Consider the following 16,837-nt stretch of genomic DNA (forward strand, 5'->3'; position numbering starts at 1 on the left):
GTATGGCATGGTGAACATGTAAAGAAATATCTCCACCATTGCCCCACAGAAGAATGGGACAATACTTCATCAACTACAGGGTACTAAAGAATTTTACCCAGGAAAGGTTCACAGTCTTTCCTCTGAAAAGATGCAACTAGGAGAAATCAAATAGTTTGTGTTTGTGGAGATCTCATAGGCCAGATCGACAGAATGAGACAAACCTTACATTAGACTACATTGGCTTCCAGATTCTTTACAATTCTCTAACACCTTTACAAACATTACTTATTTATTTATGGGCCAGCTTTAAGAACTTCATTTTTCTCCCCTGAGGCAGGGTCCTGTTATGCAGCCCATGCTAACCCTGAAGCTGTGACTATGCTCCTGATCCAGCATGTGCTAAGTTTGCAGTTACACGGATACATACCATACCTAGTTAGGAGTTGGCTCTTTGAAGCTTAAAGTAGGTAAGGTAACCTTTTCTGTTCTATTTGGTTTTAGCTAAAAACTTCCCTGTTCTCAATAAGAAAACAAGGGTATGAGATCCCTGGACACCTAGTTCCAGGCAGAGCTAAACACCAACACCGTTTCTGCTAGAGGTTTCAGTGGTGGAGGGTGGGTGGGGAGGGAGGTGTGCTATGAGGTTGCTTTCTCCAGTATCTCTGCATCTTAGACTTGTTGCTTATGAGCTATGGATGAGAAATCAGACTTATCATCTAAAAAGTCATTTGCTTTTACCTGAGTCTGGCATAGCTCGGTCCAAAGTTTAGGGAACAGTGCAAGATGAAGTGGCAAGCCTTCATAGGCAACCAGGACACCTAATATTTGAAAAACAAAACAAAACAAAAAATCATGTTCTGAGTACTGGTATTTATGAGAGATGATTAAAATAACTGCAAGTGGTTTTCAAAGCTTCTTGGAAAGGAAACACTCTGTACATTAGAAACTTTGCAGAGTTGTTACATTTCAGAAGGGCCAGAGGGAACTACATTCCAGAGCATTTCATTTCTTCCTCTTTTGTTTTCTGTGTGTACTTAAGTAAACACTGCTCTGAATCTACTACTATCTTCTTGCCTTGTCCTCAGGATGTTCTGGGTAGATCAGATTTAGGACTACCAATGACTGCTGTTAGGACCCTCATCTGTGCATGTGCATCTGTGTGTGTGTGTGTGTGTGTGTGTGTTTTCCTGGGGTTTGAAACCAGGGGCTCAGGCACATAAGCTAGGTATGTCCTTTACTACGGAGCTACAACCCAAGTTCTGGAGCCTCCAATTTTAACCTCTAGATGTTAAATAGATATGCAGTACTTCCCTCCTTCCCTCCACCCTCTTACCTCTCTTACAAAAGCTGCAATGTCAGCTCCCTCCATAAAGTCCTATTTCTACATCTCTTTATCCCCCCAAAAAAATGTAACCACAAAGAAGAGAATATAAATGATCTTCCCATTAAAAAGTATGGGGTAGCTTGGGAGTTGAGTAAGTTTTCAGTGGAGGGCAAACAGTCAGTCTGGCTTTGTGGCCACAGGATGCCTACTGCAGACACTCACGTCTAGGAAGGCAGTAGTACCCAACGGCACAGAAGGCAGCAAACTGACCAAGGATGGCCGGCTCCAATTACAGCTTAACCGAAACTAAAATCTGAATCACAATTTTCATGTGTCACAAAACATTCTATTTTAATTTTCTTAATATATAAATATGAATCCTACTCCTAGCAGATCGCTGCTAGCTTTTTAAGAACTCCTAGGAGGTGGATTGTAGTGTGGAAGTCCTGGGCATAGACCAAGGCTGTGAGATCTTTAAACAGCAGCTCAGACAGACACTTAAGGGAGCTCTTTCAGAGTTAAGCTTATATATTAGTTCCCTGTAAAGACATTTCTCATCTTTTATTCTAACCTAATTTGGATGAGGCTGGAAGCATTTACCCACAATAGTACGTGTAAATGAACCATCAAACTAGAGGCTACAGGGAATGGTTTCAATAGTCACATATTCTTTAGTTGTAACTGACCATGAAATAAGGGTTGACAAAATATGACCCTTGGGCCAAGACTACCTGCTTTATGACTGGGTAAGTTAAAAATAACCTTTATTTTGTATTTAACTATGACACCATGGTCTCTTGGTACAAGGCCCAAGCTCGTTTTGAAACCCACAATCCTCTTGTCTCTGCCTCAAAGGTGTGGGATTATAGGTGTTGAACTCCTAGACCTGGGAGCTTTTATATTTTAAAGGATCAATAAAAATAAAAACACTAAAATAACAATGATAACAACAAGCCAAAGAACACGCAACCTTGACCATGTGGCTTCCAGAGCCTGTTTCTAGTACCCAGGTTCTCAGTGTGCCAGTCAGTCCCAAGCCTGCAGCTCGGCTGTGAACTCTTGTGGAAGGTCTGCATTATCATGGATGTTCTTGTTAATTTTTTCTTTCTTCACTAATTCTTCCTCAAAGTAAAACAATCCTTATGCTTAACCTTTCAACAGCTACAAAAAGTCAGCATTAATTGCTGTATCAAATAAACCCTGCATATGTCCTTTATAATCTAATCTAAAACCACCTTTTTAAAACAGGGAAGAAAGGAATATTTATTAGCACCTACTTTATTAGGCATGTAAGATAAACACATTAAAATTTCACAGCTTTGGGAGTATTATTTTAATCCTTTTTATTGATATACATATATGTAACATTGTTTTTTTTTTATTTGGTGGTGGGGTGAGAGAAGGGGATGTTTTTTCCTCTTTTTCCTGAGACAGGTTCTAGTACAAACAAAGTTAGCCCTGACTGCCTGACGCTCTTGTCTCCAACTCCTAAGTGTTGGGATTACAGACACAAAGCACCCTGCTCAGCTTGTTTCCTTTTCTTGAGTGAAGGAAGATCAAGATCTTAGGCTCGAGTAGGTTTGTAATAGTCTCCAGATTCACCTCCACACCTGTTAGCACACTGGTTAGTTTCTGGAATCCCAGTTATCTGATCCTAACACCCATATCTTTCCAACAATCTACATTATGTACTCACTTCCATCCTCCGACACCACTGCATGATCTTCACATTTACCTGCACCATTGTTTACTTAATGCCTTTCCCACCACATTCTGTGTAGGGATTGACCCAGGGCCTTAGGTATGCTCAGTGGAATGCTCTCACTGAGCTCCTTCTCAGGCTCAATAGCTCATCCAGTGAACTCTGGAAAACACTATACCAGTCAGGGTTGGGACATGAAGTCACCATCAAGCTGTTCCAATTCACCTTCAAGCTGCTTCCTCTGAAAAGAAGGTTGCTTCTTCAAAGCAAGAGGATTTCTGAAACTTCTCAAACTTTCACAAAGCCCTGGGGATGAGTTTGAAGCCAATGTTGTCTTAACTTTACAAACTCCTCCTTGATACCTGTCTTACTGATTGGGTACAACACACATGGAGAAGTAGTCGCCAAACCCTCAGGTACATGTCTTTACCTTTTACTCTGTCTGTGTGCATGTGCAGAGTACAGAAGTGAATATCAGCTCTCCTGGAGAAGGAGTTACGCAGGTGGCTGTGAGGTGCCCAATGTGGTGGGTGTTAGGAACCAACAATATGCATTCTTAACTGCCGAGTCGCTTTAGCCTCAGGTTTTCCTTCTAGGCTTTCCCTCAGTAAATAGAATGGTACGTCTAAAATAAACTATATTCTGTATAACTTATCTTTCTTTATCTTGTGACTGCAGGCATTCTTGAGCAAGGTCCATACTGTGCCCCATTCCTCACTCAAAAATGACCATAAATGTAGTATTTGTCAAAATACCTGAGACTGTAGAAGCTACTTTGTTGTTTGTCAGTAAAACCTTTCAAGTTGCTTTTGTAGGGAAAATGGTATGATTGTTGTAAGGATAAAATATTTCATAGTCACAATTTCTTCTATAGCAGTGTCATTCCCAGTCATGGTTATCTCAGGGAAGCAGTGGCATCAGCTAGTGGGTAAGAGCCAGAATCAAGACACCTTAGGTGAAAAATACCCATTGGCTGACAGAATTCCTCTTCTAATTTCATACCCACTAAGTGATCTACCACAGCTCTCCTTGTAAGCTCCTGACTGTGGAATATTCAGACACCCACATCAGTTCCTCTAGAGATGAACAAACTGGCAAGCAGTTAGTTAGCTCTGTCGTACATGTGATTACTATGTGTATGTACTCCTGCTGGACTGGTAAAGCTAGCTCTGTATCTGCATTCAGTGTCAGGGGTCTGAAATGTGTGAAATACACTCACCCTTTGAAGCCTTTAGGAAAATCAACCATTTTCCAGTCAGGAACACTATACCCTAAAGGGAGGCAGGAATCAGAGTGTGCTTTCTATATCATGGATTTGTATATACATACCATGAAGTTGTATATATTTATTAAAGAAAGCTTTTTAGGGGAGAGATGGCTTAGTAGTTCAGAACACTTGCTGCTCTTACAAAGGGCTAGGGTTTAATCCTCAGCACAAACATGGAGGCTCATGAGCACCTCTAACTCTAGTCCCAGGGCTATCTTTTGGCTCCTCCAGACAGGCTAGCCTCGAACTCAGAAATCCACCTGCCTCTGCCTCCCAAGTGCTGGGATTACAGGCGTGTGCCACCACTGCCCGGCCGATATTATCTTCAATATCTACTAAATATGTGTGTGTGTTTGATCATAGTTTGAACCATTCTAGTTAACTTTTGTGAAATGAAATATATTTATAAAATGAAAGTAGAAGGACAATGAGCTGAAATTAGGGCGGTGCTCAGGAATGTGAGAGATAGCTGTGTTCTGTTGACGGGCTCCTATGTAGCCCAGGTAGGGGAATGCCCAATTCTCTTGCCTTAGCAGGAGCTCTAGTATGAACATAGGCATGAGCAGCCCCACATTTTGTTCAGCTGCCCATATAAAAACAACAAAGACTTTTCTTCCAACTTGGCAACCCAATGAAAGTTTTGAGACAATCTTACCTACTATGGTAATCTATGGACTATCTAAATTCAAGGCTCTAATGAGTAAGATTAACAGTTTAAACTTGCCCCTCTGCACTTTTCCCAGAAAGAGTCAAAGAAATCAAAACTTGTCATTACCAATGCTCCTCATCACTGCTGTCATTAGCCTAAGTTTTGTTTGCTTAAGCCCTTTCTCAGGTGCCTTTCTTTGGAAATAGTTGTGTCAGCCAGAAGAAGAGTTAATGTCAAACTCTGGGGCATAGTTTTTCCACATATAATAGGATACCATTGTCCTAAAGTCTCTATCTAAATTCCTAAGAGGATATCCAGCTTTGCGCATTAGCCAGAAATGGACAGAGAAACTTTCAGGTTTTTGCTCTATAGTTTGGGTTTGGATCTAGTGCTCTCCTAACAGCTAGTATCTGGCTATTTAAATTTAGTTTCACTGGAGATTTGGTCACATTTCAAATTTTTAAGCTAGCGTGGCTAGTGACTAGCATCCTGTGGTAATGTGTGTCACTGTAGAACCCTCCAGAATACAGTGTAACTACAAGGAACTAAGCAATGCAGAATCAACAGTGCTTCAGTTACTTAGAAGAGTCATAGTAAACATAAAAAATCTTCAAGGTTGACTTGGCATGCAGCTGTCAAGTGTTATCCTTGCTCTCGCATTATTTAGTTACGCTTGTCTTCATAGGCAGATTCCCTATGGAGCCCAGATAGGTCTTAAACTCATGGCCATCTTCCTGCCACAGACTCCTGAGTGCTGAGATCACAGGTGTGGAAATTCAGACACATGGTTCCATATCAAGCTACCCAGATCCATTTTTAATTTCCATGAACGTATATACTTGTGTTAATGAAAGAGACAGTCAAAAATGGAAGAATACTCATTACTTGGTCAACACTGTCCAAGTATCAAGAATAGCTCTTCACATACTTTCTTATAAACTATATACACACAATTACCTGGAAGATGTCCAAAGGTCAGCATCTTTGGAAATACCTCCTATCTGAGCATAAAGGCTCCTGAGGATTCTCTTACACCTGATCACTGCTACTGCTAAAGTTTCAGACTTTTACCATGTGCTACAACCCAGATGCATAATTCTGAAACAGCTAATCTGCAGATATCCTTACCACCCCACATCTTGGCAACAGCCATAGATATGTATAATAAGCTAATTGAATAGGTAGAAGGAACAGCCTTCAAAATTGAAGATGCTCTAATCACTTACCAATAAGATGACTTTTCTGAAGAGGAGTTATCCCTGACAGCTGTAATCATTTCCTTCTTCCTGGATAATGAAATCTATGACTGGATCATATCTTTTGCCCTACCTGGAATGGCCAAAATCTTTTCCATAGGAAAGAAGGAGATGTGCTGAGATGGAGCACAAAGAGGACTTCTGGGGCAGAGTAATAGCCTATTTCTTGATCTAAGTGGTTTCCTAGGTATCATTCCCCACACTCTGAAATGAAATTACAGAGACCAGAGAGAATTCTGCCCCATCCCTGATAAAATTAGAAGGTAGGACATACAGAGACTCAGAACTTCTAGGTGCTGATGTTGAAGAGATATTGGACATTCTCTGAAGTTTTGCTCTCCCCTATATAATTCACTGAAGGATTTGTTCTTTGGTGCTTATACGGTTCCTTTCAAACTTGTTTTCTCATTTTATGAGACTTACCTCCTAGTTACTCACATATGTACCTTTGCTTCATGCTGTCAAGCTCACTCAGCTTTTTTGGCACCCCCCGCCCCCCAGCTCCAAATAATAGCTGGGACTAAAGATCTCAACTCACCCTGAGATAAGGGCCAGGGAGGTCTGTCTCTAGGCTTTCCCCCAAGCAAGGCAGGGTCTTTTTTTTTTTTTTTGGAATCCTGCTGTCAAGATTAGGCCACTTACTTAGACCGCTGTACACAAAGTACTGACAAGCCCTGCTCCACACTCCTTCACAGACCAGCGGAAACTTGGGGCAGAACTATTCAATGGAAACCAGTAAGTTGGTATTTTCTTAATAAAAGTTAAAATGTTCCCGAGAATGCTAATTAATATTTTTAAACATTCACTTTAAAAAAGAAAAAAAAAAGAAAGAAAGAAAAAAAAAAGGGATTGTCATGTATTTATCCCCTTCCTGAATGGCTTGGGGCTTAGAATATTCAGTGGCGTTTACTGCTCATCTTTTATACTTACTCAGCTTAACTAATGTCTCAGTAAATTTTTCACAGTTGATTGCAACTCGGCATAATAGATGGATGAACTGATGATAAGAAAAGAAGTAGTCTAGCAGCATACGATCATAAACGTCATCTTTGCCCTGAAGGTTAAAGATGATAAAATGGTTGCACTTAAATTGTATAATAAAGAGCATATTTTGTGCAAATGTAATAAGATTAAGTAAAATGCTAATTAAATCTTTAACTTCTATAAGAATCTAGTTTTAAATTTCAAATTTCTAGTGTTATTAAGATCATAACTGTCCTAGGTTTGTTTCAGTGTGCAGATGCTACCGGCTGTAATTACCCATCATTTCTATAGACTCTACAGAGTAACAGCACTGAGACTTTAGCATGGCTATAAACATATCAAGAAGAATGAGTTATATTTGATTTTTTGAAATATTTGAAGGTGTTTCTATAAGAGTAGCTATAATGTTAATTATTTTAAATATTTTATCATAGGAGAATTGTTCAAATATACTTAAGATCCAAAAATAGTAGGCAAGAGTGTGTGAATGAAGGTGTGGGTAAAGAAAGCTAAAGGGGAAAAATATTTTTTTAAACAAAATGTTAAAACTAAGGTAAATTATCCTGTGTTAACATAGCTTGTCTCTACAATTTAGAATTGGCACTATTTTAGAATAAGCATTAGAGAACAGAAGCCAGATGATAAATCTATCACTTAGTGACATTATGGGTAATTAAGGAGAATGTGATTGAAAGGACAGTAAACAGGTCTTAATTATATGGCCAAACTGAAAACATTTCAAGCACCTAACTAAACTTTGTAGATTTAAGTGCAGGACATGGCTATAATTTAGCCTAGTAACAAACTAAGGTTTACTATTAAGCTATTTTTTTAGAAGAAGAAAAAAATCTTAATGACTAGTGCTTACTGTTGATTTTGCAAATATTAATCAACATTTGAGAGCACTTAAAGGAAAAAGTCCAAATGAATCTAATATTAGCCTTCATAAAACGTTCACATAAATCTATCGGACTCAACCGCCAGGGGGAAATCTCAAATTACCTTCTACTATAGAAATACGATTTTCCTGGCATCCCAACATACCTTACTGGTTTCCACCATTGTGGGCAAGAGGCACATATTGAGTTCAGGGCGCGGAGGCCGAATATTGCTTTTCCCTCCTATTAGCTTGATATTTTCTCGACAAGGGAAATAAGGTCCAAGAGACACTAAGACATTAAAAGTGTACAGTAAGAATAAATGGAAAAAATAAATCTCCAAGCTTCAGAGTGCAGAATGATACATGCCAACCATATTCAAGTACTATGCTAAATAAATACGTACTTGGTATATTACTGTGATGGTAAGTACAATGGTTGTGTTGGAGGAAGGGAACCAGAGTATGCAGAAAATCATGGGGACTCAAAAGGACAAGTTCCTTGAGGACATCTGAAAATTAAAAAAATTTGAGTATTAAAACACTGGGGTTAGATTTATCCACTGCTTTTGACTCATAAATTCTGACGACGTTCTAGTGTGCTGAGTACTGCACACTGATGGAACGCCTAACACAGGAAGAGATGCTCTGATGCCCAACTCTGGATCAAGAGCTATGATACCCACAGCAGAGGATGTTATTAAGACAAACATTTACAAAACTACCCCTATTCCCCCATTCTCCCTGCTTCCATGTAGACAAAACAGTCTAGTCAAATAGCAATGTTCCTTGAGTATTTACCATTATAAAGTCCATCACAACAGCTCGGGTCCTAGAGATAGCTGATAATCTGCAATCTACTATTCAAAGCTTTGGGATACTGGCTGGACTGAGTCTCAACCACCAACCGCGAACCACACAAGAGTAAATCTCATGAAGGGCAATTAGTTGTTTACAGTCACTACTTCAAGGTAGTAAAGAACTCACATTGTATTTAAAATGAAGATACTTTTAACAGTTATACATTGTCATTCTATAAGTAAGTGCTCACAAAAGGGTTGTAAATTTAAGAGTCTATAGTTACTGAGAAAAAAAATTTTGGGCAGCTGAAGTATTTAAAATTTTTAATTAAAAAAATTCAGCAAGACAAAACAAGCAATCTCTGCCTCCAGCCTCCACCCAACTCTAGTTCTGGGTCCAGAGAGTGAGTTACTGTCTGACTTTTATCTCTGCTTTCCTGGCCTCCACGCCTAAGCAGCATGCTCTCACTGCAGTTTTTCATGTGCTGAGAAATATATTTAAGGCCAACAACCCACAGTGAGAGAACTAACCTCATCCTTTACAGGTGAGCTTTACTTTATAAATATTGGCATGATTCTACCTTTTTATATGGGATCAGAAGATTAGAGTTCCAAGAAGCCTACAGACAAATGAAAGAGACCCTGGATACTCAGCACACAAGTGTGTCAACACTAGCATATTAAAAAATGACTTGGGTCCTGCTAGTCTGTTTGAGCTACACAGACAATTATCACCATCTTTCAAACACTATAAATCTAATATCACAACCTATATAAATAAAACAAAACAAAAAACCAAACAAACAAAAATCAGAAATATTAGCCTACAGCTTTTTTTTTTTTTTTTGAGACAGGGTTTCTCCATATAGCCCTGCCTGTCCTGGAACTCACTCTGTAGACCAGGCTGGCCTTGAACTCAGAAATCTACCTGCCTCTGCCTCCCAAGTGCTGGGATTAAATGTGTGCACCACCACCGCCTGGCTAGTCTACAGTTTTTATTTTTCAAGTAACTTACCTATACAAGCATTTCTTAATTCTGGAGGGCTATAGGAATTAAGAAGGGTTAGAAGTTTATGGGCAAATTCAATTCTCTCCTGCCACTGGATTAATGCCTGCTTCACATCTGCAAACAGAAAAGCACATTTAAATTTAAACAGTTCCTCATAGTTTTTCTTTTGTTGTGACACTAACATCAAGAGGTTCAAATTAATAACATAAAACATATGTGTTGGTGAAAGTTAGTGATTAATTTCATGAGATTATTAGATTACTACATTAAACTTGCTCTTCTTTTTGGCAGGAGCAGTGTGGGGGAGGGGCAAGAAGAAGCAACTGGGTCTTGCTAGAAATATAGCCCAGGCTGGCCTGGAACTTTTGGTTCTCCTGAGTCACCCTCTTGAAGGTGAGGGTTGTAGGTATATGCTAAACATGTTATATCTTTTCTACTGTAGAAAACTACTATTATTTGTGTGTGTACATGGTGACAGTGGAAGACTGGATGACATATTGCATGGTGCACATATAAGTCGCAGGGCAATGTTTGGAACTGGGTCTCTCCTCCCACACCTTTCTGTTGGTTTCAGAAATCAGACTTAACGCATCAGGATTGGTTGGAAAGAACCTTTCCCCATTAATCCATGTCAGTGACATGAAACATGCTGGACTTCCTACAGAACTTGGTTTTGTGACAATTCTACTTTTTTGTTGAGATGAGGTCATGTGATCTTCCCCAGGTTTGTCTTAAATTCTGAAGCTCTAGGGATCTTCTGTCTCATCTTTTCAAGTTACCGAGACTGCAGATGGTATATAAGGTACTGATACACTACATTTTCTGGACTCATAAAGTTCAGTATTTATAGATAGGGATATTAATAAATACTTTGACACTTTTTCCTACTGTCACTAAAAATGATCTAATTTGAGCTATGAAGGTTAAAACAAAAAAATCCAACTTAATGTTGTCTATGGAAGCTTTTTTTTTTTTTTTTTTTGGTTTTTTGAGACAGGGTTTCTCTGTATAGCCTTGGCTGTCCTGGAACTCACTCAGTAGACCAGGCTGGCCTCGAACTCAGAAATCTGCCTGCCTCTGCCTCCCAAGTGCTGGGATTAAAGGCGTGCGCCACCACTGCCCGGCTATGTGGAAGCTTTTTGAATCTCCCAAATCTTGACTCTTAAACTATGCTTGCCTATTGTTTTTAAGTAGGTATAAATAAAACATATAAGAACATTCCATTCCCTCTTTACATTATAAGACCATGATAAACATTGTACAATACTAACTAGTTCAGGAACCATTGGCTCAAAAACTAGAAAGTCAACTTTTCTGAGGCCTCTCATTTGAAAAACAAGTCTCTTAAATGGCAGCAAAATGGTAAATAAATAAATAAATAAATAAATAAAAAGTACACATGACCAAACCTTTTCTCTGAAGATATGGGCGTGTAGACTTCAGAACCGAAAGGAATATTGACAGAAGCTCTACCAAGTCTCCCGTCACATGGCAAGCTGTAGCTTCGTGGTACATCATGTGCAATGTGTTGAAAGACTACAAGTGATTTAAGAAATAAAAATTTAAAAACCTTTAATTTCATTTTTACTTTAGACAAAAATGAAATTCTTATCTTCTAAAAGGCATGCTTAGATTGTATGTGTTATATACGTATACCAAGTAAATGTTACTTGTTTTCTGAGGTAGGTTTCTCCATTTAGCTATTCTGTATGTGTGGTTTAAGTATGGTAAGTCATGTATGTGTGTGCATGTCAGGCGTTATCCTCAATCACTGTCCACCTCTATAAAGAAAACTTCTTCAAAACATGTGTGTGTGCATGTGTGCGTGCCTGTGTGTGCACATATGCTCACCCAGTGGGCCTAGGAAGGGTAGGGGACAATTTGCAGAGCAGGGCTCTTTCCTACCACTGTCCTTAGTGGCTTGTGGAAAGAACACTTACCAACTGAGACACCCCATAGCCCTGCACTTACGTACTTGCTTGCTACTTTATTTTTAATTTGGGTTTTTTTTTTGTGTGTGTGTTTGCTTGTTTGGTTGTTTATTTTTGTTGCTTTGGACAGAGTCTCTCACAGACCCTGAAGCTTGCATATTCAGCTAGACTGGCTAAATAGCAAACTCCAAGGCTCTTCTTTTCTCCAGCTTCCCAGTGCTGGGGTGAGGGGCATGCCATCTGGCTTTACGTGGGTGTTAGAGTCAGGTCCTCATACTTGAATAATACAACTTTATTGACTGAACCATTTCCTTAGACTCCAGTCCATTTAAAATAAAGGAAACTTTGTTTTAAAGGCCCTTTACCCTCAGAGCTGTATTTTATGTAAACATTTTAGTGTAAAAAATAATTTAGTCATATTTTTAAAGAATTCCAATTATTACACTATGTAGCCTATAAACTGGCAGACCAGGAATTGTATGTTTTGTTAACTACTACGTTCTCTTGCCTAGTGCAGTACTCAGCAAAGAGTAGACATTACAATCAGAGCCAAACATTTCTTGCCTTTGGGCTCAGGAAATAATCTATTTAAATGTTCCTCCATGAACCATTGTAAAAGTCCAAATACTTCAAAGTGTAGTTTCTTGTTCTGTTTCTACTCTATAATACCATTAACTAACAACAAAAAAAACCAACAGTATATCTTAATTCATGTAGGGCTCTCTGACTATTCAATTCTATCTTATCTCCAGAAAAAGACTAAAGAGTACAATGTACTTCTGGTAGCTTTAAGCCATCTTGCCCTTGTGAACTAAGAATCATGGGAAGAATTCATCAGTTTTGTGCAATCATTGCAATGCCTTCTGTCTTTATCCTGCCAAATAAGAAATTGGGAAATAACATGTACCCTTGATTACAAAACACATGGATTTCATTTGTATTTAAAATTAAGTAAAATAAATAAAACTAGTTAAATAAACCTAAATATAAAGTGAGGACTAACCTATTTAAAATCCTGCAACTTGTGAGACAGTTCAGTATAAATTCTTTATATACATGCAGTAGAAACTCTTGGAAATGAGATACATTCACAGTAAAAGGCAATTAGTATTTACCTCAGTCATCAGTATTAACCCTCGATTAAATACTACAAGAAGTCTGTCTTCATCAGACTCTAATAGTATTCTGAAGGCACTAGAAGAAGAGAGAAAGTCCAGTTTAAATACAACAGAACAATCTGGTGATGACAAAGACACAGAAGTCAAACTGGCTTAAGCTTTTGGCCCTCTATCCACATAAAATAAACTGTTGTTCTTTAATTTTTTAAGAGACTTTGTTATGTAACCTCTATTTTGTGGCAATCCTCCTACATTGACTTCCCAATGTGGAATTATAGGCATGTTCACTATTTCTTAGTAATACACCACAGAATGAGCATCCCAAATCTGAAATCGAAAACACTCTGGAATTTCCAGACTACTGACCCAGCCAGTTACGGAACACTTTACATTTCCACATTTTGATGCTCATCTAATAAAGTTTTGCAAATTTGCCAAAGTTTAAAAAAATCCTCTGAAAACACAAACATTTCTACTTCTAAGCACTCTGAGTCAAGTTCTGTATAACAGTAAATTATACTAGATTCCAAAAGCATTTATCAGTTTTGGGAAGAAAGGGTTACATGAAGAGGGTATGGGAGAGACACACAAACAAACCTGAAAACCTTAAAAATAAGTCATGACCACACTGTGAGTTACTTCTGTGCTCAGACCGCATTCTGTTAGGTAGCAAAGCGTCATTACAGAAAGAACTGCAGACCCTTTCACCTCCACTGGATGCTTCCTGTCTTTACTTAACAAGCAGCAAAACTCTAGAACTTAAATGGAAAAAGCTGCAAACAATAAACCTTATTGAACTGAATGGCAAACATTTAAGAATGTTCCTTTAAATGGATTTGCCAAAATTGCTTATTTCATTTTGTAGACCACCAAATATTCAAATACAAAAGCTTTCTGAAAGAGATAATCTAATTTTTCTTGGGTTCATTAGTTTAGTATTATAATGAAAGGACACACAAAACTGAAGGATACCCCCAGTCCTCCACTCTTCTGTGTCCTCTCAACACTACATAATGTTGGGCAAAATGCGAAGAAAGAAAAATGTCATTTGCAGCAGTTGTCTACATCCTTCACTGAGTTCTACAGCTCGGAACAATTTACTGCATGGATGGTTCTATTATTTTTGCTAATTCCTATAAAGCCAAATAGATCTGAGAAAAATGGAAGAGATATTAATAATCAGACTCATCTTAAGATGCAAAAGCTATTTACCAAGGTCTCTAGACCCAAATGAGTCTGAATGAACTGCTACAAACAGAACCTTCACACTTCAGCAGATTATAAACAGTAAGGTCCTTTTAAACATTTAGAGATGATAATACACAAATATAAACAAACATACATACATGCATACATACATACATACATACATACATACATACATAAGGTTGAAACTAGGCTAAGTAAAATACTTCCTCAGTACAGCAATGTTTTATGATAACCTTGAAAAATCTATCAACTAGAAGGAGAGTGAAGGATGCAGCTCGGCTGGCAGACTGCTTGCTAATAATCATGAGCCCCTGGGTTTGATCCCAACACTACATAAATATGGCACATATAAATATGTGCCTGTAATCCCAGAACACAAGATGTGGAGGCACAAGGACACAGTGTACAGTAGAAGGTCAACAAAAAGGCTATATGAGACTGTATTTAAAATAATAATAAAAATTTTTAGAAGAACAAACTTTTAGTTATAAATAATATAAATTATTTCTTCTTTAGTGTCAAACGGAAAGGTTCCATGTTCTTACTTGGAAAAACAACCCAAAAAAGGTCAAGAGTATCTTTTTCACCTTATTAACGTAGTCCAACAAGAGCGGCCATCTAAGCAACGTAAGTAACAGCTTATGGTCGTTTTCTTAAACTGTTTAATATCTTCTAATTCTTCTTCTCGCATGTCTGGCCTTTGAGCTATAAACAGCTGCATCAAGTTAAACAGTTCTTCAACAGCCTAAAAGAGTCAAATATGTAAAATGGTAATCTTTTAACCTTTTGACATTTTAGAATGTCTGTCCCCATTTCTAAGTGAATATTCATTAGCCAACTACTAAAATCATAAATTAATCTCACTTCTACAAAAACCAGTGATCAGAAAGTTAGTAATAAAATTTATTTAAATTTGAATACCCTTTAGTATTACTGCATGATGTTGTCATCAATAAAGCTCTTATCTCAGAGTCATATAATCAAGGTAACCAAATAAAAACACTATTATTTTAAACTTGTTCATGATTATATACTGGGCAGTAAGTATTCAAGACTATCCTGGAGTGAATGCAAAGGGCATGTGGCTCTTAAACCCCATGCTGGACATGTCTGTATGATCATTAAATTAAAATTCACCAAGATTCTAAATAGATGAAAGTCTTAATGCTGTTTAGAATACTAGCATTTTAAAATCAAGGGCTCAGCTAGTGACAGGCTACACTTACTCTCTATTCCCTTCCTTTAATAAATGCTAAACTATTAGTTTGTACTGGGGGAGAGGGAGCAGGTGCATGTGTGTGGAGTCAGAGAACAGCTTTCAGAAGTTGCTTCTGCCCTTCCACTATGTCATTAGTTTGGGCAGGAAGTATCTCACTCATTTTGTCTTAAGGAGTTTGAACACTTAAATGATGCTTGAATTAATGCTGTTTCTGAGACACACCTTGTATCAACATTTAGAACATTATTCTAAATTATTGGTTAGTGATAAAATATAGGAAATAATATTTACTAAAATCCTTAGTTGTGGTTTTATAAATTAATTTACTTATATAAATATGAAGTGATAGTTGAGCTTTAACATAGTTATTAATGAATTAAAATGTACAGCTTTAAAATTTTACAACACAATTTTCATGAAAATTCCTAATAGTTAAGTTCTGAAAGAAAGAAAGAAAGAAAGAAAGAAAGAAAGAAAGAAAGAAAGAAAGAAAGAAAGAAAATAGAAAAAAAAGAAAACAAGGGGAGGGGAGGGGAGGGGAGGGGAGGGGAGGGGAGGGGAGGGGAGGGGAGGGGAGGGGAGGGGAGGGGAGGGGAGGGGAGGAAAAATTCCTCTACATCTGACAGATGTCAAGAACAAAGAACCAGCTCATGGAGACAGGCAACTCTTACCTGGCTTATGTAACTCTAGGAATCACAGTAACTAAGTTAAATGTCATTTATGAAAACCGTGATGGAAACAAACTAACTAAAAATAAATACTATCAGGATCCCTTTAGCCTATGACAGATATTCTATTCCTTCCTCATTTCCAGCCTTAGCTTTGAGATTTCTGGTACTGAATGAATAAACATATTTTCTTCCATTACAAGCACTCTAATTTTCTGAATTGGAAATTATACTATTCTTTCTGGGTAAGAAATTCTAAACATACTATACAACCATCAAAAACAGTTTAAGCAAATAAAGGACAGTTTAATAAGAAGAAACAAAAGTGGGATGTAATAAAATGTAAACCAGGAATTATACAGGGAACTGCAATGCCAAACTTACAAATATTCTGAAAAGGAGCTCAGATTGGAACTGTAGGTATATGTAAGCTAATGCATCATCCATCTGAGATAGAGAGAATACTATGGAATACTTCTATAAAACATTGTACCGCTCACACCTTAACAAAATATGCAGAACTTGATAACAAATATCAAATTAAAAATTTTAAATTATGTTTAATTATGTGTATCTTTATGCATGTGTGTAACAGTTCCTGTGGAGGGAATCAGATCCCCTGGAGCTGGAGTTACTGTGGAGACATATTTCCAGTGCCTGAATACCCAATTATAAAATAATACTCCAGAAAACTGTCTTGATTTTTTCAGTAGATATACATTAAAGATGCACTTACAGAACATGAATTTGGGTTGGCAGTATTTGCTTAGCATGGCCAAGGCCCTAGGTCTGTTCCCAGGCATTGCCAAACAAAAGTTAAAACAAGAAAACAATATATGGTA

At 37.8% G+C, this 16,837-nt stretch overlaps 1 protein-coding gene across 7 annotated transcripts in view; it reads right to left on the minus strand.

The window, feature by feature from the left end:
• Positions 1-16,837, minus strand: part of Usp34 (ubiquitin specific peptidase 34) — a 180,158-nt gene that overhangs the window by 4,462 nt on the left and 158,859 nt on the right. For 5 of the 7 annotated variants that reach the window (XM_076938022.1, XM_034508486.2, XM_076938019.1 and 2 more), the window contains 8 exons: positions 14,696-14,853; positions 12,897-12,975; positions 11,260-11,386; positions 9,857-9,964; positions 8,449-8,553; positions 8,209-8,333; positions 7,111-7,234; positions 721-800 (listed from right to left, as the gene is read on the minus strand). In XM_076938022.1, coding sequence (XP_076794137.1) covers positions 721-800; positions 7,111-7,234; positions 8,209-8,333; positions 8,449-8,553; positions 9,857-9,964; positions 11,260-11,386; positions 12,897-12,975; positions 14,696-14,853 — 906 coding nt within the window. The remainder of the gene's footprint in view (positions 1-720; positions 801-7,110; positions 7,235-8,208; positions 8,334-8,448; positions 8,554-9,856; positions 9,965-11,259; positions 11,387-12,896; positions 12,976-14,695; positions 14,854-16,837) is intronic. The other 2 variants (XM_076938021.1, XM_076938020.1) reach the window with 1 other exon arrangement.

Source organism: Arvicanthis niloticus, chromosome 7, assembly GCF_011762505.2.
Source record: "Arvicanthis niloticus isolate mArvNil1 chromosome 7, mArvNil1.pat.X, whole genome shotgun sequence".
Classification (NCBI taxonomy): Eukaryota; Metazoa; Chordata; class Mammalia; order Rodentia; family Muridae; genus Arvicanthis; species Arvicanthis niloticus.